This window comes from Mus pahari, chromosome 13 (assembly GCF_900095145.1).
Source record: "Mus pahari chromosome 13, PAHARI_EIJ_v1.1, whole genome shotgun sequence".
Taxonomy (NCBI): Eukaryota; Metazoa; Chordata; class Mammalia; order Rodentia; family Muridae; genus Mus; species Mus pahari.
This window is the reverse complement of record NC_034602.1, coordinates 8,376,674-8,399,353: the sequence shown is the minus strand read 5'-3', so window position 1 is coordinate 8,399,353 and position 22,680 is coordinate 8,376,674. Positions and strand designations below refer to the sequence as shown.

The window sequence follows — 22,680 nt, the reverse complement described above, 5'->3', positions numbered from 1 at the left end:
GGAGTACTACTCAGCTATTAAAAACAATGAATTTATAAAATTCTTAGGCAAATGGATGGATCTAAAGGATATCATCCTCAGTGTGGTAACCTAATCACAAAAGAACACACATGATATGCACTCACTGAGAAGTGGATATTAGCCCAGAAATTTAGAATACCCAAGGTACAATTTGCAAACCACATGAAACTCAAGAAGAAGGAAGACCAAAGTGTGGATACTTCATTCCTTCTTAGAATGGGAAACAAAATACCCATGAAAGAAGTTACAGAGACAAAGTTTGGAGCAGAGTCTGAAGGAACAACCACCCAGAGACTGCCCCACTTGGGGGATCCATCCCATAAACAACCACCAAACCCAGACACTAGACAGATGCCAACAAGAGCCTGCTGGCAGGAGCCTGATATAGCTGTCTCCTGCAAGGCTCTGCCAATACAGAAGTGGATGCTCATAGTTATCTATTGGATGGAGCACAAGATCCCCAATGAAGTAGCCAGAGAAATACCCAGGGAGCTGAAGGGGTCTGAAGCACCATAGAAGGAACATCAATATGAACTAACCAGTACCCCAAGAGCTCCTTGGAACTATACCACCAATCAAAGAAAACACATAGTGGAACTTATGGCTCTAGCCATATTTGTAGCAGAGGATGGCCTACTTGGTCATCAATGGGAGGAGAGGCCCTAGGTACTGTGAAAGCTCTATGCCCCAGTGTAGGGGAATGCCAGGACCAGGAATGGGAGTGGGTGGGTTAGAGAACAGGGAGTGAGAGTAGGGGGCAGGGGATTTTCGGAGGGGAAACTAGGAAAGGGAATAACATTTGAAATGTAAATAAAGAAAATGTCTAATTTTAAAAATGTGTATGCCTTTCGTTTGAAGAAGAGCATAAGCCATTCTTCAATTTCATGAATAAAATTTATCATTAGGCAAAAAAAAAAAAAAAAAAAGAAAGAAAGAAGAAAAACTAGATAGACAGTGGCCAAGGAAGAACAAGCAAGGATGTCTACATGTGAGCATGCGCACACACTACACCCATATAAACATACATGCACAAAAAAGACATCTATAGATCATTTATACTGTAAAATGATGATGTGTGAAGAGAGCAAGAGTGGGGAACACAAAGAGAGGAGAAGGGGAAAAGAAAGAAGGAGGGGGAGGGAAAGAAGGAAGACAGCATCCTCTCAGAGGAGGGCAAGCTACGAACCCCTCCGTGTGTGTGCTTAACTGTCACTGTCTTCATCTTTAATATGAACAGCCACGTGTTGCCTAAGGAAAGCCCAATATAAAAGAATAATACCGGTGAAAGGAACGTGAGAGGTAGAAAAGGAGAGAAAACAGGAGCTGCATGAACCTGAGACCAATGGAAATGACACTGCAGGCATGAAAAACACAGAGGAGGAGTTGTAGAGATGGTATTACAGGCACAGGGCTTGCCATGCAGCATGGGACCCACATAAAAAGCCAGGTACATGACACAGCTCTGAGAGCCCAACAGCACAAGACACAGACAGGAGGAGCTAAAGGACATGCTGGCACTCTACCTAGCTGACTGAGGAGCTCTTTGCTCAGTGAGAGACCTTGCCTCAAAAAATAAGCTGAGGAGCAATACATGAAGACATCCAACACTGACCTCTGACCTCCACACAGGTACACAGGGAGCAATTCTTAATAAAGAAAAAATCATTCTAAAAATTGTGTTATCTTTTTAGTTAAAAAGAAAAAAACAAAGCATAAAACAGAGTTGAAGATGATATGAAAAACTTTTGGAACTACAATGGAATAGATTTTTTTTCAAAAGATTTTAAAAAAATGAATAAACCCAAAAGGTAAAATATCTGAGTGACCTCTAGTATATCAGAGAATAAAAGGTCCCCAGATGTCACTTGTGCCAGAGACCTATCTAAAAACCATTCCAAACTAGACCAGGATACTGGAGGTCCCAGAGGGAAAATGAAGTTTGGGAATTGGCCAGGCCATATCCATCACAGGTTCATGAGTATGAAAGGGAAAGCTCTGCTGAAAGGTTTTCTGTTGAGAGGAGAGCGAGCCACTGGCACTCTGCTCACACAGGGCCACCTAGGACATTGTTTGCTGGATTCACCTCATCATGTTCTACTGCCCAGGCACTCAGGACAGTGCAGGCTTAGCCCCACTGCCCCACTGCCCCTGGAAGCAGCCCTTGCCATCCTCCACCTGGCACTACTTCACAGACATGGAGATTGCAAGCCTTGGGGTCATGGATGCTTCCACCGCGCTAAAAGGAAAGTCTAAGAGGCCAAACAATGTGGGATTAACAGGACTGTATTCCCTGGAGGCAGCCTGAAAGTAATATTCGAAACTGCAAGAGTGGAAGTGACCTTTGAAGACCTAAGGACACTGGAGATGCCAGAACACAAGACCCAGAAGAGTTACAGGTAGAAGCAGAGTCAGCCCCAAGGAAAAGTCACATGGGCTCTACAGTGAGCAAAGTATAGGGGCAGAACTACCTAACCCTGCATCATGCCACCATAGGCTAGGCAGAGCTGCAGGGCCCAGTGTCTCCCCTGCTAGGTATCGGTACTGTTTTGATCCTGTCATTCCTCTGTTGTATTCCTCCCTCTTGAAGTGTGAACATTCATGCTTGTCTTACCACCACGTATGTGATGGCTTTTGGTACAGAATTGTCTCTTTTATTTTATATGAGTTAACATCTAAGAATTTGCCTTGACTCTCAGTGGGGAGTGGGAACTTGGGCTTTTACATGATGCTGTTAAATTAACTGTCTAGACTGTGAGGAAGGAATCAGTGCACTTTCGGTTGTGTGCAAGAGTTATACCATGTGAAGTAGAAGTGTGACTTCATTACTGTCCTTATTTGGACCCCTGAAGGAGATCTGTGTGGGTGTCAAGTCAGTGAGGGTCAGACTTCTTGTGACTGTCTAGTCAAGCGGACACCCAGGACACTTTAAGTCACACTACGGATGTGAGTGTGAGGGCATTACATGAGAGGGGTAAAGACTGCCGAGGACGAGGCTAGGAGACAGAAGCAAAGGGAGAGAGAGAGAGCAGGAGTGGGGGAGGGTTCAGTCAGTAAAGTGCTTGTCATGTAGTCCGTGAGTCCAAGCTCAGCCAAACCATAAAAAGCCAAGCAAGGCTGTGTGCACCTGTAACCCCAGCCCTAGGGAGGCAGGACAGGCTGATGTTCACCAGACAGAAGCCATGTCACCAAGTGCCAGGCCCAAGAAGAACCTCTGCCTCAAAAAAATAAGGTGGAGAAGCAATAGATGTCTCAGGACATTCTTCTACTTTTGATGGCAGTTCATGAGTATTTAAATTAATTTTCTTTTTATCTTCAATATACAATCAATTGCTTGTATATCCATACAGTTTCTATTCTCTGTGTGTGTTCCAATTCGGTACCTTCATTTTCACGTGTGGACGTCTAACAGAATAATTTTTATGATAATGCTGATACAACTTCAAAAAACTTGAAGGAGGAGATATGTGATACCAACTTGTGGCCTCTATACATGCACACATTGTACACATGCACACATACATAGCCACGCACACTCGAGTGCACACACACACACACACACACACACACACACACACAAAAGTGGACAGGGGGTTGGACACACAGCTTATCTCCACAATGTAGCTTGGAAGCCATAAGGTAAACAGCTTTCTCTACCATGGATCTGTCTTTGGGTTGCCCTGCCTCACCTCAAGTTTAAAGTAACAAATCCAGCCACCCTTGAATTGAAACAGAAGCCCTAAACTTATGTAAATCTTTCCTTGCTTAGAAGGGAAAAATAAAATGAAGGAGAAATAAAAACTTTCTCAAACAAAATTTGAAGTTCTTTTTGTTTAAAGTGGGATCACTGGCTTTCAAGTTATGTTCAAGGAAAGTAGAATTTGAAACCAAAATTTACAAAAAAGGAAAAAAGATAAGGCAAAATAGAAACTTTTATTCTGAATTGGTTTAACAGGTGACTTTATTCAAAACAATGTATTTCATTACATCTACTTTTGTGATACATCTGTTTTTGTGATATGTGGTACATACATATGTTCATATGGACTTGTACATATGTAAAATGCCTGGCAGCAATGGTAAGAGGAATAGCAAAGAAGAATTAATATTTTATTTTATTCTCAAGTTCTCGGACTAGCTATGAAACATATGAAAGTGATCCTGGATTAACTGGCACTGTACACCGCTAACTCTAGATCCTGAAAACTGGGAAACAGAAGAGCAGCTGCTAAGGTAAAGGAGGAAAGAGAACCACCACAATGCTCAGTGAAGTCAAACAGACAGGGCCAAGGAGGTGGCCAGGCGCTAGAGAATCCGGGCTTGATTCCATAGCATGCACGTGCTATGCATGGCTGCTAACAACCCTATTACTCCAGCTCCAGGGGACCCAGTGACCTCTTCTCACCTCTTGGGTACTGTACACAGACAGTGTACAGACACACCTGGGGGCAAAAGACTCATACACATAAAACAAAAATGCTAGAAAATACATCTGAATAATCTGACACCTATTATCTGATAATAAAAAAAGTTCACAGCTAACCTGGTATATAACTTTATTTGATTACACACAGACACACACACAGAAAAGCACGCACGCACACATGCATGCACAAAGCTAGCTAGTATCATACTCAGTAGATAAAACAGAGGCAAGCCAGCCCTACTGCTCTCCCACGCTGCAGGAAGCACTGTGGAATCCAGGACAAGGGACAGTTGCAATCGAGCAGATCACAACAGTTGGTGAGCTGGGTGGAGTCTTAGGGGACCTTTGACCCCTACTGCACACACAGTGCTGACAATTCTTATAACTGGATTATTTTCTCCCAATCTGCATAATACATTAAACATAAGGCTCCTTTCATGCTAAAAGAATGTCAAAATTACCTACCAAGTACCAAGCTACCATTTCCATAGTTGATATTTATTTCATCGAACTATCTTCTTCTACTCTTCCGCTTGGCTGAAAACTACCCTTCAAAAGTTGAACTCAGTAGAAAGTAACATATTCATGTCTAATAACTACTGTATCTATTCTGTTAGATGCAATAGGAAACACCATAGAAAGTGAGAAAATATAACAAAATTCTTCTTCTTTATTCCTAGAAATTAACTGTTGAAGCCCTTGTCCCTTTCTTTTAGGAAATGCTAAACTAAGTAATTCAAGTTATTTTACTTCAAGCCATGCAAAAAGGAACTTTACTTGTCTGCTCTCCACAGGAAGCACATGTCCGTCAGTACAATCATTCTCTGAAATGTTTAGTCAAAGGTAAGAAGAAATAAAATACACATGAAAGGATCAAAGGTGGGCTGGAGAGATAGCACAGCCGTTAAGAGCACTGACTGCTCTTAACCCGAGTTCAAATTCCAGCAACCACATGGAGGCTCACAATCATCCGTAATGAGATCTGACTCCCTCTTCTGGTGTGTCTGAAGACAGCCAACGTGTACTTAATAATAATATTTGTTAATAATAATGATAATAATAATAATAATAATAATAATAATAATAATAATAATAATAAATCATCTTTGGGCTGGAGCAAGGATGGTTGACCGGAGCAGCAGGGAAAAAAAAAAAGATCAAATGTAGGGCTTCAAAATCAAACTGCACCAGCAGCACCAAATTAACCTTTAAAGACAAAACAAGGTAAGCCTTCCCAGCAACTAGTTACACATTCATGGTCTACCTTTTCTCCTTTCCAGCCTTCTTGGAATTGTTTTATTAAAAGAATAAAAAGGAAAACTTAATTATACTATCACAGAAGGCATAGAAATTTAAAAACCAAAATTATTTTACTCAGAATGTAAGGAATGTAAGATACATATAACCTTTAGGACCCATCCTGGCACATGATTATCACAGTCAAATAATTATCATTCCAAATATATTTGAAATTCCTAAAAAGTTGGTGTTTCAGAAAGTATTTTTGCATGTTTAAATAATCCATGTCTTGCCAAAAAGACACGTTATTTTTAAGATCACATCAAAGCTCTCAATCCCACAGTCTAAAATACATTTAAGTTTCTGTGCAATATAAGAATGTCAGGGTACTATCCAACATAGGAATGTAATTTTTCTCAAACGTTTTTAAAATATGACAAATTAAGTATAAATTACACATTTAAGTTAAAGATCTTTAGTGAAAGAGAAGCATTATGGGCCATCTGGCATCGAAGCGTGCTGAGTACTCTGGGTAAGGCAGCCTAGAAACTGAAGCTGTCTCTACAGGTCAACTCCCATCTATAAAAGTAATTCATTTCGGCCGGGCAGTGACACGCGCACACCTTTGTCCCAGCACTCCGGGGACAGAGGCAGGTGAATCTCTTGAGCAGAGCTACAGAGAGAAACCTGTCTCAAAAGAAACAATAAACAGATGAATAAATTATGAGGACTAAAGACTGAGGAACAGGGATGGATGTCAAGCTATAGACCTACTCTTTGTACTGTGACAATAATTCAAACTGCACACGAAGCACCAAATTAATCTTTAAAGATAAGACAAAACAATCAGGAAAATAAGTGAGAGTCATTACATATGGAAAAAGTGTTTGACAAAATCTAATACCCCTTCACGATAAGAACTCTCAGCCAACGGGGGATAAAGGAAAACTTGCTCATCTTAGTAAAGAACATCCACAAAAACAAAACAAAACAAACAAAATCTTACAGTTAACAGCAACTAGGGGAATAAACCTTTTAAAAGAGAAGTTCTTACTTTGGAAAACACATCAAAAGTTCACTAAATTATAAACAAACCTACCTGTTCTTCAAATTAAAGCGAAGCACAGATTCTGAGACTAGCTGATAAAAAGGATCATTAGAAGTAAGACATGTACATTGTTTCCACAGAAGTGCAAACAGTAGCCTCACATGCAGAAGCTTGGCAGACAACATTTAACCAAGTCTCAGACATGAACATCTGTAATACCTGCTCAGTCATGTGACTTCTAACATACATACATCACTTAGGGAGACTAACCAAGAACTTAAAGCCTGAATCTAGGCAGAAAAAACATAAACCCAGGCAAGGTCTGAAGAACTCTAAGAGATTAAAACAACAACACACATAACCCTAGGCTGGTCTTACAAACACAACACCACCAACAACAACAACAAAACTTTTTTTTCTAAACAGAATTACTGGAATAATTGAGGACTCAAAATTAGGTCCATAAATTAATCGATACCACTAGATAAGTGCTAATTTCCTAATAACTGTTGGTGGCTGAGCTTATTGATGAATTTTAACTAGAGGCATGGGGTATTTAAACTAGAGAATGGGGTAGGTACACACCTCCAGAATTTTATTTGTTTTGTGGTGGATTTGATATATGTTCACACTTTTTTTATACTTCAAATAAACAGAACAAAATTCCTCTCCTTAGTACACGTGGGATTTAGTGACCAGTTTTTAGAGACTACTGTATGGAAGGGCAAATGATTAACCTTACAGCAAAGAAATCCTGTAACTGGGGACATAAGCCAGTGCCTAGAAGGCTAACTACGGACAACAGACCAGAGGGATACGGGAAGCATAAAGGACACATTAGCACCTTCTGGTTTTCAGGGACAACTTCTTCACAGATTCCCCTACCCCAAAGCCAAAGCAAACACTGAGCCACTCGCTTACTACATAGTCAGGCCCAAACCACCTAAGGAGGATGTTGGTCCCAAAAGCTCACTCCCATTGGCAATGGACAGCATCTCAAACCCAGACATCAGACTGGCCACTGCCTCCCTTGTATCCTGTTCCCCACAGATTTTCACCATACCTGCTTTTTTTTTTTCACAATCCCAGCTTTGTAAAAACGTAGAGTTGTTGAAAGGAGTGCAGCAAACTAACATTAAAGCTGAACCAGTTAAAGATGTTCGCCACCAAGTCAACAACTTGTGTTTGTTGTGTGATCCCAAAGAAAGAACTGACTCCACGAGGTCTCTCATCCCTACTCACGCATGCACTGGGCACATTCACACACACACACACACACACACACACACACACACACACACATACAAGCTGAACTTGCTCAAGCTTCTGTGTGGCACATCTTTAAGTATTTCTTTGGTACAACCTCAGTAACAGTTCAGTGCAATGTTCCTGGAGGCTGACGCCACAGCGAAACCCAACTGCACATAACGAATACTTCCCAGGAGAAAGAAAAAGGAAAAAGGCAAAGGGCAGAATCAGGGGCTGTCCAGCTGCACCTGAAGTATAGCAACAATGTAGCGCTCCACAAGTTCTCAACCTAAGTGAGCGGAAAATCGCACCCTCAGCAATTTCTCAACAGCCTCTGCTCTTCTATGGAAGAGAGTAACTAAAATCAGTCTTTAAATCAATCCATGAACCTGATCAAATGCTTATATTAATTCTGACTGGTGTACAGGTAGCAAAGCTAAAATATACTGAATTTCACATTTTTTAAAATTAAAAAAAAAAAATCACCAATTTGCTGAACCATAGCAGAGACAATTCTAACCCTTAATTTGCAAATATTTCTGGAGTAGCAACAGGAGGTGTCACCCAGGGTCTGGCAAAGCTTTCCTGGAGGAAAGAGCTGGAGAAAGAATAAAATGCAGGAGGTGTAAAACTCAATTTCATGCTCATTGGCAATTTGGAATTTTGAAAAACACAGAATTACAGCACTCACTCACCCTGCAGGCAGACAGTGACTCGGACTATCAGGACAGCCGACGATGACAGAGAGACTTCCGTCCCACTGACCTGATCTCCTGACCCATACGCAGCCCCTTACTGTGTGTGGTTAGTGAGTGGTCAAATGTGGACTAATAAAACCAAGAACTAAAGTTGAAAGTTTGCTAAATTTAAAGATTATTTACTCCTATACAGATAGCACAGAACTAGATTTCTACTTAATGGTGATTATTCTACATTTTCCAAGTTATGCTCTTGGTTTAAACCAGATGAGAGAAAACTCGGTGTCAACCATATTATCTTTAAAATTTCTCATTAAAAGCCAACAGAAACATTACCAACTCAACAGTAATTCTATGGCTTTCTTTTTTCACTTTCACTTGGGGGGTCTCACTATGCAGCCCAGGCCTGGCATCTCTCCAAAAGTCACAATGCTTTTGCCATCACACCCAGTTACTTGTTATTTTGTTTTTCCTAGGGGTTGGGGGTAGGGGGTCATAATAAAAACCCTCTTTAAGTTAAGTTTTAAAGAAAGAACCAGTACCTAAGCCAATGTGTTTCTCTTTTGCCCATAAACTCTGCTAAATCTAGTGTCCAGTGGGTTTCTTTCCAGGGGCTAACAGTACCTACTGTCCTGCGCTGAGACCTCAGCTCTGCGCTCTATGGCTCTGAGTTCGTCAGCACAGCTATTTTAAATTCTCAAGCTGACAAACTTGAACATATGCAGGGGATGGACCTTTACAGTATCTTGGAATCAAGGCCAATTTTATACTTTTTTAAATTTAAAAGTGTTTTAAAATAGCAATACTAGATTTAATAAAAATCTAGTTGAAGTTTTCAGTAAGTCAAACTGAGACAAGGCAACCTCAGGTGCCCATTAGCCCTGTTTCCTCAGTATCACACTGAGGGTGAAGAAGAAAGCAGCGGCCCACAGTGCTCACTGCCTGCACTTCAACCTCAGCTAAACTTCCTTTAAGACATTATGCAATAATCCTAACACACAATATCATCGTCCTTGTTGAGCATTTAGTTCAAAATGTTTGGGCCAGTTTTCCCTTAGAACACTGGACTATTTTTAAATCATACAGTGAACTACTTGAGTGGCTCTTTTGTTGAAATGTCCTACAGAATTAGATCACATCTGATGCATCAGTAGCACATTTCTGGAAATGTCAAGTATTAGTCCTCAGAGCATTTTAATTGTAAAACTAAGGTCAAACTACACCCCATGAGTAGAATTTTTTTCACTTAATCCATAATCTTTTTAAAACAAACTTTTAAAAAATAAGCAAACCAAGATTTAATGTAACATAAGACAGTTATTTAAAAAAATACAGTTTATTCCCTGGTTCCTCTTTTAAAAGTCAGGACAGGAAGAAAACACTTCAAAAATGTTTTTTGAGATGATGAGATGGCTCAGTGGTTAAGAACAAGGTACTTTTCTTGCAGAGGATCTGAGTTCGATTCCTAGTCCTTACATCAGGCAGCTCACAGGGGCTGCCTCTAACCTCAGGCACATGCACATACACAGACATAATTGTTTAAAAATTTAAGACACTACAGTAAAGAGCTCAATTTAGGCTGGTCCCGAGCTCAGCAGGAGAGCACTCTGCCTAAGGCTCTGGAGAGGGAGTGGGCGAAGAGACAGAGGAAAGAAGGGAGGGAGGATGAAGAGTGTGTCCCTACTAGAGGACACATGCACAACAATGACAAATTACTCATAAGGAATTAAGTTCGTGTACTTAGCCATACACACTTACTTGAAATAATTACTAACGAAGGAATTATAAAACTGGATGAGCTGATTTTGCTCCAGAAGCAAAAATATGTACTTCCTCTTCCCCAGCAAGAGCCAACATACCATCATCAAAACGACTCGTTCCCACCCAGCACTCCAGGCTCCCTGGTTCACTACTTCGTCTCTCTCCATACTCTTAATATTCAGGTTACATTTTCAGTCTCCTGGCTTTCTGTACCTCTGCCCATCAGAGTGAACAGAAATATCAATGGGTAACTTACTGAACACATACTAAGTTAGACATGTTCAATTCCTTCAGTGTCGTTTCATCATCTCATCATCTCCCAAAGAACTCTAGTCTAAAGCACAGAGAACATCCCCATTCTGGGCATCGGGTGCTAAGGCATTACTTATTCAAGTCCACACTGCCAGGAAATGCATGTCCTTTTTACATACACAGAACTGAATGTTCTCCAAAGTTGATAGGATAATAGGCCACAATAGTTATCATGAGCTCCATTACACAGTTATTCTATGACACAGAACAGAAGTCAGTGAACTTTTTGTTTTTCTGTTCAGTAGCTACTTTGTGTTTGTTGTTTAGTTAGCTTGTTTGTTTTAAAACAAGGGTTCACTCTGTGGTCCATCTAGACTGGCCCAAACTCTCTTTGTAGCCTAGGCTAGCCTCAAATTCCTCCTGCCTCAGTCTCATGGTGTTAGGATTACTAGGGTGAGCCACTACACTCAGAGAAACTTTTTCCTAAAGGACCAAATAGTAAAGACTTTAAACTTTGCATCTACCCAATCTAGGTGGCAATGCCTTAACTCTCTCCACTACAGTATAAAAGAAACTACAGAAAAGATGTAAAAGAATGTACATGGCTGCACTTTATCAACAACTAGAGGTAGCTGACTCACTGCCAGCATTTGTCAACTCTTATCTATTCTAAAGGTATATGTAGTCTTGGGCAGAATTAAACATTTAGATACACACAGCTATGACCACTTATGGTATAAAAAGGCTCCATTATGTGTCTTAAAACAACCAATCAGAGCTGAATTGTGTAAAGCTGTACTTCACAATGGATAAGCATTTCAAATCTGAATAAAGCATTACATGTATCAATTCTGGTTTTAAAAAATCACCCCAAAAACCACTACCATATAGTTATAGGCAAGTTAACACACTGAGAAGCAGTTAGTATAACTCAATTGGGTAGGGAGCATTGGGTAGGGAGCATTTGCCACAAGCCTAGATGCCTGCATTTACTCCCCAGATCACAGCAGAGAACTGACTCCTAAAGAGTTATCTGCTGATCTACACACACACACACACACACACACACACACACACCGCATAGAAAACTAGCTCTCATGATAACAAAAGGCACCGTGTAAGCTTCCAAAGGAAGAGGGTAGCTAACAGTCCTACCCAGTTGTAACTTTTATGAACCACACCAATAACCAGCACAATAACACAAAGGGTACAATAGTGGCAGTAACCATCAGTTCTCTAATGTGATCAAAGACCAGACCATCTAAAGGAATGCCATGCCTAATAATGGAAGCTTAACTAAGTTAAGTTAGTTGACTACTTGATGCTATTGAAGTCATGATTATTGAGGAGGAATGGAGATAAGTTGGATTTATTTTTCAAGAAATAAATGAGTCACATAATTTACAACACAAAAAGTAATAAAAAGAAAAAAGAAAACAACAACTAAAAAACAAAACCCAAAAAACAAACAAACAAATAAATAAACATATCTCTCCCGAAGCAAGCTCAGAAGCAATAGAACAACGGCACCCAAGCCTCTACTTTTTGCTCTGTCTCTCCCTCAGTTAAGATCTTAGAACCTCCCGATCCTAACATCAAGAGCCATAACGATAATCTGGACCACATTTTAGACTACATTTTGACAAAAAATAAAAAAAAAAAAAAAAGAATTGTCTCTCTATAGCAGCAAATAGATACAACGGGTTCTTTCCAGTTCAAAAAAATCTTTTCCTCCACTGGATCTCGGTCACCACCAATTATTACTGGCCATACTTTGATAGTTACAGTCACCATGAGAATGGGAGCACCTCCAAGGTACAAGAGCAGACTTGTTCAAATGTTCTTAAATTTTTAAGAAAGAGAAACAAACACATGCCTCCATTTTAAGGCACAGCAAATTAAATACAAGGTGATACAAATAAAATACAAATTAAAATGATACAAATTAAATACAGCATGTGTGTTCATGTCTTAACATTGAGAACCATCTGCTCCAAGGAGGCTGGCACCTGGACCTCACATCCTCCAGAAGTCAAGCATCTCTAAGTTCTACCTCCTGTCCTTCTGCCTGATTCACTCTGTGGCCTCTTCCCCAGTAGTCCTTCTACTTCTTCCGTAAGCACTGTAATCACAGGCCTCACTTTCCCACCAGGTATCTCATGTTTGTGCCCTGACTTTTTCCTGCTCCAGCCCACGTCTGTTGGTCCACAGTTCTAACACAGTCACACACCCACTCTCCTCTCCATTTTCTTGTCCCTCTCTCCCATTCCTAGGCTCTACATTCCTGACCAAATATTGCCCAATGCCAGATCTGAACTTAACTGGATTGAAGTCTGTGACCCTAGTGTTTGATCTTTCTACATTCTAAGCAGAGTTACAAGGTCCTCAGCACGAGCCAGCAATCCCGTATTTGAGTCAATTCATTCGCACTTTGACACTTTCACACCCACTCTCTCCACACGCCCCCACAGGTCTGTGTGTGTAGCTCCTGATTCTGCCCCAAGAGAACAGGCAGCCGACGGACGTGCTGAGTATTAGTCACTCATAGCCAAGTCTTGTCTTTGCTTCTACTTGCTAATGCAACTTCTGCGAAAGGTCTTCCCGTGGAGGTTTGAATAGGAATGGCCCCATAGACTCATGTGTTTGATTGCTTGGCCAAATAGAAGTGACACTATTAGGAGTTTATATATATATATATATATATATATATATATATATATATATATATATATATANTGTGTATATATATATATATATATATATATATATATATATATATATATATATATATATTATAGTTGAAGTTAAATGTAACCTGAAGTGGAAAATTCTGTTTTCTTTGCAAAGTCAGATATGTCAAATGATTTTCTGCTGGGACACACAAGTCAAAAGATGTTTTGCTAAAGCAGACACATGTGAAAGGATGCATGAATTCCGGAAGGAATATAAATATGACAGTGGGAGCTCAAGCACTGATTTGATTTGCTCTGCCTTACTATTCTTCACTAATGACACACATGTATTAGTTCCCATTACACTGTGTTACTGAGCTCCGCTTGTGGTGACTACATAAAGAGAAACTCACCAAAGAACTTCTTGTGAGGTTACTGTGGCTTCTTGCCGATTCCACAGCCTCAGGCAGGTTGGTGAGCCCTGCAGTTTCTTCTGGATTGAACTACCTTTGCTGGTTCATGCGTGATGGCTGCCAAGTGGACTGGTCTGCAGCTGCTGGTTCATGTGTGGTGTTTGCAGAGAGGACTGGACTACAGCTACTGATTCATATTTGGTGTTTGCTAGTGGACTGAACTGATGATATCCTGACAACGAAGACTGGGCTTGCCCTCAAAGAAATATTTCTAAACAGGTCTACTTCCCCCATGTCCTAATACCTTTTCTTTTCCATTACCTCTGGTGGGTGGTGGGCTAGAAGGGAGGTTCAACACTTATTAAAGTAGGTTGAGAAAAATGTATGCCTACAGTGACCTTGTTGGAGGAAGTGAGTCACTCTGGGGGCAGGCTTTGAGGTCTCATATGCTCAAGCAATGCCCAATGTGACACAGTTGCCTTCTGCTACCTACAGATCAAGATATAAAACTCTCAGCTCCTTCCCCAGCACCATGTCTGCCTGCATGCTTCTTACCATGCAGAAATCCCAAAGTATAATTCCCAGGACTACAAAAGTTAATAAATGAAAAAAATAATAAGTAAAATGTAAACGTGGCTGATAAAAATATTCTTACTGTGTATTCAAGTGTATTTTTATATACTTTAAACAGATTTTAAATTCAGCACACATACAAAATAATTTGAGTTCTGGCAAGTATTTAAATCAAGAATGAAAAAAAATGGAAAAAAAAAAAGAGAAAATTATAGGATATGAGTTTAGAAATTGGGCCTGATTTGTATTTTCACAAGGACTCTAAAGCAAAGGAATGTTAACTAAAAATGATTACAATCAATTTTTATATCATGAAAATTCTTTAAAGTTCTACTTAAGTATCCACTTACAAATAAAATGCCTATACAGAGAATAGATACTTTATTTCACGAGCACTATCACCTTATCAGCTTTAAACTGAATTTTTATTAAGGATTTATTTATTTACTTATTTATTTATGTTATATGTATGAATGCTTGCCTCCATGTCTGTACATCACCTTTGTGCCTGGTGCCTATGAAGGTCAGAAGAACGCAATGGATTTCCTGGACCTCAAGTTCAGCTGGTTGAGGCTCCATGTGGGTGCTGGGAACCAGACCAGCATCCTCTGCAGCAGGAGCAGTAAGGGCTCCAGCCACTGAGCTATCGCCCAGCAGCTAAGCTGGGTTCTTAAATGAAAGCGAGAAAGATTTCACAATATGGTACTGTCCATCTGAAAAATTACGGAGCATTCAAGTGCTTCCAGTAGTAAGTCCACATATAATCATGGACTCTGATTTAACTGCCAGACCCTTAATGACCATAATTAACATAATCAAGCTACCTATTCAACTATAATCAAGTTTGATTTTCACTAGTTGCCTTAAGATGTGTTAACAATGGCGTAAATGTTGCACAAGGGAAGAAAAACACAAAACATGCTACAGATTATGAGGAAGAAATAGATTTTTTTTTTCTTTTTTGGTAGGGTTTTTTTAAGGAAGGGTCTCTCTCTAGCACAAGATGACCCTCTTGCTCCAGCTTCCCTCATGACTAGATTACAGGTGCAAACCACCATGCCCCACAAGAAAATGATTTTATTTATGTTTGTTTTCTTTTCTTTTCTTTTTTTTGAAACAAGGTCTCACATAATCCCATACTAACTGACTTTGTAAGAGAAACCACCCTTGAATTCCTGATCTTCTGCCTTAATCTGTCAAGTACTAAGATTCCAAGTGTATACCACCAAACCCATCAATAAACTGATTTTTTTTCCCTCTGGCTGAAAACTAACCTGAATGTCTATGCTGTTAAGAAATGAGATTCATGAGAACCCTGGGAACAGCCCAGGCTGCTGTTAGCACTCCACACAGCTCACTGAACATGGGGCCTACCAAGAGTCTTCAACCCCACTGTCTACCAACTCAGCTACAAGCCCTCTGATCTACAATGGTGCCCTGCCTGCGTGGAATGCTAATGCAATGGTGGCACAAAGCTTGTTGGAGTAACCAACCAGAATCTGGTTTGATTTGAGGCCTACTCCATGGGCTGGAATCCATATGCTCCACTGTTTGGGTGCCAAGAACCAGGGACTAAATAGTCAGGGACCTAGGGCACAACCAAATATTACCAATCTACTTAAAGAACGTAGTAATAAAATGACTCCTCATAAACGTTCCACTATACTTAGAGATCAGTGCCTTGCTCCGACATCATCACAAGAACTTCCTCCTGCAGCAGAGACCTACATGGAGATAATATTCAGAGAACGAGAGACCTTGAAACATTCAGCCCTAAAAAAGTTGTCTCCATCAAATCCTTCCCCTCAGGGCTCAGGGAACTCAGCAGAAGAGGAAGCAAAAAAAGTATGTGAGCCAGAGGTGATGGAGGACTCCAGAGAAACAAGGCCTTCTAAACACAGCAGGACTATGCTGGCTTGAGCTCACTGAGACTGAGGTAGCATGCCCTGGACCTAAATAGATGGGGTCCTAGCACTGAGAGGAGACATGGACACACGCCCCATCCCTAACCGTGAAGCGATCTCTGCCAATGAAAAACGAGTTTTCTCCAAAGGAGTCTCCCTGAGGAAACAAACCACACTTAAGGTAGGCTATGTGCCCAGGAGTAGTCAACACAAACCATTTATTATTATTATTATTATTATCATTATTATTATTATTATTATTATTATTATTATTATTATTATTATTTTGTATCCTTCAAGTTTTATGTATATAGTATGGCTTCCAGTTTTGTGTTTAGGAGATTCCTAAATGTGCGAAGGAGTATGTCTCTGCCTGTGTTTCTGAGTCTATATCTGTTTCTTGTACCTTTTCTTGGTCTGTCTTCCTTCTGTTTGTTTTGTCCTGTTCCTTTGTTTTAGTTTTATCTTATTTTGTTATTGTTCCTCAGACGCCTGTTTGTTTTCTAAGGAGACCCAGAAAGGGTGTGGTTCTAGATGGGAGAAGAGGCGGGGAGAAACTGGAAGGGGTAGACAGAAGGGAAACCATAGTCAGAATAGATTGCAAGGGAAAAATATATTAACAATAAAAAGAAAGAAAATGAGATCAATTCAAGTATGGGGGGCTCACGCCTACAATCCTAGGCTAATATGCAGAGGCTGGAGAGCTGAGTCTGAAGCCAGCCTAGGCTTACAGTGAGACTGCCTCATAATTAGATTCAAAGCTGATGTTTCCAGTGTACTGCCAAGTTAAGAATGGATGCAATTGGACCACCTTCCCTCTTGGTAGATCCCTAGCCTTTAAAGGCAGAAGCCTGGTATCGATCTAAACTTCTCCTTCTCCCTCTCACCATTCCTCCCCATCCCCGACTGACAAGATGGACCATCAAGTCCCATCACTCTTCATGCTATGTGCTCTTCCGTTCAATGCCCTCCAAACCCTATGCTAGTAGCTGGTCTATACACCATTCCTCACCTTACCAACAGCAACAGTTACACTACCAACACTGCCTCAGTTACCCACCCTCTCCACACCACAGCCTGCCAATTTTCCAATTACAAACCTAAACATCTCTTCATCTCCAAACTTCACAGCAACCCTGTCACCAACACATAATAGCCCAAGCTACTGATAACAACATAAGACTTTCTATGACTGGATGTCTTCCAGGCTTGCAGATGCCCTATCACACTGTGATTCCCCTCACCCAACACTTTTATCTAAGGAAAGGGTTTGAATTTGGATCCCAGAGTGACCTCAAACTTGAAATCCTCCTGCCTCAGCCTTGCTATAATTACAGGGATGCCTCGATCCACCCAGTCCTCATGCTATACCTAAAGCCTCATGATATAAAGCCATACTACTTGAATTCCGAGCATGCATCCTGCTGTAGGTTGTCTAAATGTGTGGATTTTCTAAAATGTTCGTTTCTTCCTCTCTGATTTGATGTACAACTAAGATTCTCTAAGATTTGGCCTGAAGCTGGGATAAAGTTCTTGCACACAGCATGAGAACCTGAATTCGATCCTTAGCATCTATGTAAAAAGCCAGGAGCAGTGGCACATTGTCTGTGACCTTGGTGCTAGGGAGGTGAAGACAGGACCCCTGAGGCTTACTGGCCAGCCAGCCTAGCCTAATAAAGGTAAGTAAAATAAAATACACTAAAATAAAGTCAGCCTCAGCTGAGGTCCCGGAAAGCAGATAAAGGGACCTGCTCCTTCCTAGCATCATCCTTCACTGTGTCGTAGTCTGTGAACCCTACGCATAACACTGACATCTCATGGGCAGTTACTATGTCCCTGTTCTAACCCTTTTACAAATTAGTTGATTTAATCTTCTACTAAGTGGTACCATTACTATGCATGGAGACTGAATTCCAGAGACCCAGGATATCCAGCCGGGTAGAAACATACATATTTATATTACTGAGCCTATCACAAGTGACGTTACTTAAGGGTCCTTAACATGGCCTGTGAGCTCCTTGAGGGCAGGGAAGATGCCATTTCAGTCTCTAAATCAGCAGTTTATGTATATAAACTAGGTAGAATATATATACACACACACACACACACACACACACACACACACACATATATATATATATATATATATATATATATATATANACACACACACACACACATATATATATATATATATATATATATATATATATATCTTGAATTGATTTTAAAATAATGTTCCTTACAAACTCAAAAAAAAAAAAAAATACCCTAAGAATGCTAGGGTGGGGCAGCTTTCTTTAGCCAAGAGGACATTAGGAAGTGAGCTCACTACCAAACATGAGATGACAGTCCTTGATGAAATGGACTGATTTTTGTGGTAATAGTGCTTAATCGCTATAATAAACTAAAATTCAAAAGACCATTTGCTTAAGGTTAACTTTTGTCCCTCACTATGTAGGGATTCTCGTTTCTTATCATTCATAGTAGTAAGAGAAAGCCCTAAATTTACTTTCCTCAAATGGAAAGAAAGAGGTAAATGACAGACCATTGCCACTAATTGCTTCCTTAAATCTTGCCAAGAAATGTATCCCATTAGGCAATTAAAAGAAAAGACAGTTGCCTGACTAAGCGTTTCACAAGAGAATCTCTAAGGTTGTGTGCACTGGCCTTCCATCATTCAAATACTGAAAAATACTCTAAGTAAAAAGAAAAAACAACAAAAAAATAAAACCGCCATTCTATGTAATATAAATTTCTATATTGAGACATATGTGATGTAAGATAACCATTCTCTGTTTAAAGTTATAACAATAAAGTTATTCTAACACCGACGATAAATGACCATAAGACCAAAACTACTATACTTAGGTGTGTTCTCAGTTGTAGTCCTCTGAGACAATCTGAAATGGAGTGATTAAAATCCACAGAGACAGTACCAGCAGCAACAGTGCACATACAGTACTTGTTAGAGTATCTGCACCGCCCACAGCTTCTACACACTTGTGTACCACTGCACAGTAAACTGGCTACCGAAAGGCCCCCAAGTCCAAGCTACAGGATGGTTAGGCAACAAGACATGAACCAACCCCTAGGCAAGTCTTACCATTTCTTTGTACATTCGACCATCAGCTCCTGGTAGGAGGCCACAAACTGGAACTTGGATGCGTGCTTTCCCACACGCTGCAGTCGCTTCCAAACTGAAGCCATGGTGATAGGCCAATAGACTGGAACAGTTCTGGATTAGCAACACAGCAGCTTTAATAAAGCACAAGAGCTTTGCATGTATGTCAGTACGTTCAACAAAAACTAGAACTTGAAATGATGCTTGGTGTCCATAAGTCTTCTCCCTGTCTCACAGGGTAAATCCTATCTTAGATGAATGGCCCAGTCAAGAACAGCTGATGTACATGACAGGATGACTGAGAGGAGGTTCCCTCATGGAGACATCATCACTCCACTTCAGGGACTATATGACGTGGGTTCTGGAGAACTGAAAAGCAAAACACAGACAGAAAGAGAAAGAATATGAGGACAGAAGCATGAGAAGTGTTAGATAAGACTGCAACAACCTCTGCTATCTGCGTGGTTTTCAAACAATGAAACAAAACCCCGGCCTCAAAAGCCAGTAACATCAAGGATGGAAGATACCAAGGAAGAACTGACAAATCACACCGAAGACAGGCGGCAATACACCAGGTTGTCAGCACCAACAATTGAGAGATGCCAGTCGGGCCCTGCCTTCCCTACCTAGCATCACAGAAGGAAGAACAGGGCGGGAAAGTCGGGATGCTGTTTGATATATCTACCACCAGTTAGGAGTTATTTTTTAAATAAACTTTATTTTTCAGCTGGTAATGAATCGCCTCGAGCTACTGAATATGTACTTAGCACAACCAGGGTGCAGGGAGAAATGCTGGTTCTGTAGGAGAGGGAAATGGATGGAGAACTAGCAGTGGAGGGAAATCTCACGGCAGAGGGAGGGCAAGGTCCCAGCTCCAGGCCACTTTGCTTCCCCCTCACCTTGGCTGCCAGGAGGAGGGGAATGGAAACTCCTGCCTGGGCTTGAAACGATGACCAGCCGGGCCAATGGACAGTGCGAGGTGCGGTGCCTCCCTCCCCCATCAGGGGCAGCCGGCCTGAGCCTCGCCTCCTCACGCACCGAGTGCAGACCCCTGCCTCTCCGCAGAGACAGGCGTTGCCAGCTGCGGTCCCTGTCACCCAAGCCTTGCTGTTAGTCCCCAGACTCGGTCCCCGAACCCCGGCCCCTCTGCTCGTCCACTCCAAACCCTCCTCACACCTCTAATCCCGCTGTCCCCTCCTTAGAGCCGCTCCTCGGTCGCCGCCGCCTCAGAAGCAGCTACCGCCACCGAGTCCTCCATCCCTGCTGGAGCCGCGTGGAACAGCGAAGCCCGTCGCGGTGCTCGTTTGCGGGAGCCGGGGTCAGCAGCTTCCCAGGCGGACGACGCCCGCCCCCGCCCGGAGCAGCGCCCCCTCCCCGGCGGAGCGCCCTGCGACCGTCCCCCTCCGGCCCGCCCGCCCGAGCGAGCCCTGCCAGAGCCGCGGTTCAGCGCCCAGATCCCCCTCCCCCGCCTTCCTCGGCCGCCACCACCATCATTACCTCCCCCGCCGCACCTCTCACACTAACCCTACCCACGGCGGCTCAACCTCCGTCCGCCTCGCCGCCATTGGCCGAGGCTGCGGGAGCCCCGCCTCCTCGGCGGGCGGGCCTTAGGAAGAGCGAGGCTCTCTATTAGTAGATCTTCATGCCGGTCACAGGGGCTCCACCCCCAGGTTTTTTTTTTTTTTCCTGAGGTGGAACCCGCCGGGTCTACCCTCCTCGTCTTCTAAAAAAAAAAAAAAAATTGTAAATCACGAAGGACGATCCCGCCCATTCCCTGGAATGGTTGAGGGCAGCGGGAGGCGGGAGGAGTAAGGATGTTTATAGTGAACTGGAAAGCCATTGCTGAAGGTGGCTGTCCGTCAAAGGCACCGTGGCTGCAGGGCAGGGTTTCTGGATCCTGTTGTAGAACAGAGTCTGATCTTAGCGGCTGCCAGGGACACTGAGGTGCTGTGGTTTCTCTCCTATTCTCTCCCATCCCCACCCACGAACTGGGTGCTCCTCTCCTGCACCACTAGCAGCCAGCGGTTTTGCACACACAGCCTTCATTTCACTCTATTCTTTCCGAGTTTTTCCCTGACCTTGCCAGGAGCCAGCCCCAGGTTCAAGGAGGGCTAAGCTGGACATAGATGTTTACAGTACAGTCTCTTCTTGTTCTCATTCTCAGCATTTCTTTGAATCTTGCATTCTCGTGTTCATTTGCGGTCTCATTCTCCGCTGGTATGAGCTGTGGGTGGATTAGGGAGTGGTTGACTATGTGGAAAGGGTGGTTAAAGGCAAGGGAGAGGACGAAATAACTTAATAGTTTGAGAGCAATGTTGTTTACATCTATTAAGAAGCAGCTGACATGGCCTGAAACTGTATTGCCAGAGGTTAGCATGGTTTTCCTGCTTTAACATCCAGGTTACTGAGATCGCTGAGATTTTAGGTGTACACCCTTGTCATCACAAGTTTACAGAACTGCCCAGCTACACGACCCCTTTTGAGGCTGTGAAAGCTATAGACTTCTCAAGGGGCAGAAAATACCCATCCTATCCCCAAACACAAAAAATTGGCTTTCAGCCTTAGCTGTTTCACAGACCTTGGGCGTAGAGAAAGAATGAAGAATAAAATTACAACTTTTCGGGACTAAACAGTAAAGTCAGATTAATTAAGGAAGCTAGGGGTGTGCCTAAGAAAAGGGGTATGAGAGAAAGGGGGAGTGGGGAAGACAGAAGAGGGCAGGGAAAGGAAGGGGAAGGGGAGAGAGGGGAGCTGAGAGGGAATTGTCAAAAAAGCAAAACTCAGCAATTCCTCCGCAAGGAATGAGCAAAGAGTTTGGAAAGAAGATGGAAGCAAGCATGAAAAAGGCAAAATGCAAATTGTTTTCGGACTAATTCCTAATCTTATTAAAGTTGGAGGCAAATTTGTTAAACTGACTTAAAAGTTTTTGGTGTTCTGAGGAGGAGTCTTTGTAGTAGGGGAAGGAGGAGGCTGTGAGATCAACATATAGAAAGCAAGAATCAGATGGGATACACCCAGGAGAGTCAGAAAGACAGGCTTGAACCCAGTATCTAATTCCATTTCCACTTTCAGTAAAAGAAAGTGATCTAATAATGCTATTTTTAAAAGTACATTTTCACCCAAGATACATTTTGCAAAACACAAGAAAACCAAGAAGGAAGACCATCCTGTGGATACTTCATTCCTCCTTAGAATAGGGAACAAAATACCCATGAAAGGATATAGATACAGAGACAAAATTGAGAGCTAAGATGAAAGGATGGACTATCCAGAGACTACCCCACCTGGGGATCCATCCCATCAT

General features: G+C 41.9%; 1 protein-coding gene across 8 annotated transcripts in view; it reads right to left on the bottom strand.

The window, feature by feature from the left end:
- Ehbp1 (EH domain binding protein 1) overlaps positions 1 to 20,924 on the bottom strand; it is a 266,956-nt gene extending 246,032 nt beyond the window's left edge. For 7 of the 8 annotated variants that reach the window (XM_021210545.2, XM_021210546.2, XM_029545444.1 and 4 more), the window contains exons 1-2: positions 20,553 to 20,724; positions 19,359 to 19,745 (exon numbers count right to left, since the gene is read on the bottom strand). In XM_021210545.2, the coding sequence (XP_021066204.1) occupies positions 19,359 to 19,462 (104 nt within the window). In that variant the 5' untranslated portion in view covers positions 19,463 to 19,745; positions 20,553 to 20,724. Of the gene's footprint in view, positions 1 to 19,358; positions 19,746 to 20,552; positions 20,725 to 20,873 lie in introns of those variants that run through there. The other variant, XM_029545445.1, reaches the window with a different exon arrangement.
- Positions 20,925 to 22,680: the final 1,756 nt, after the last annotated feature.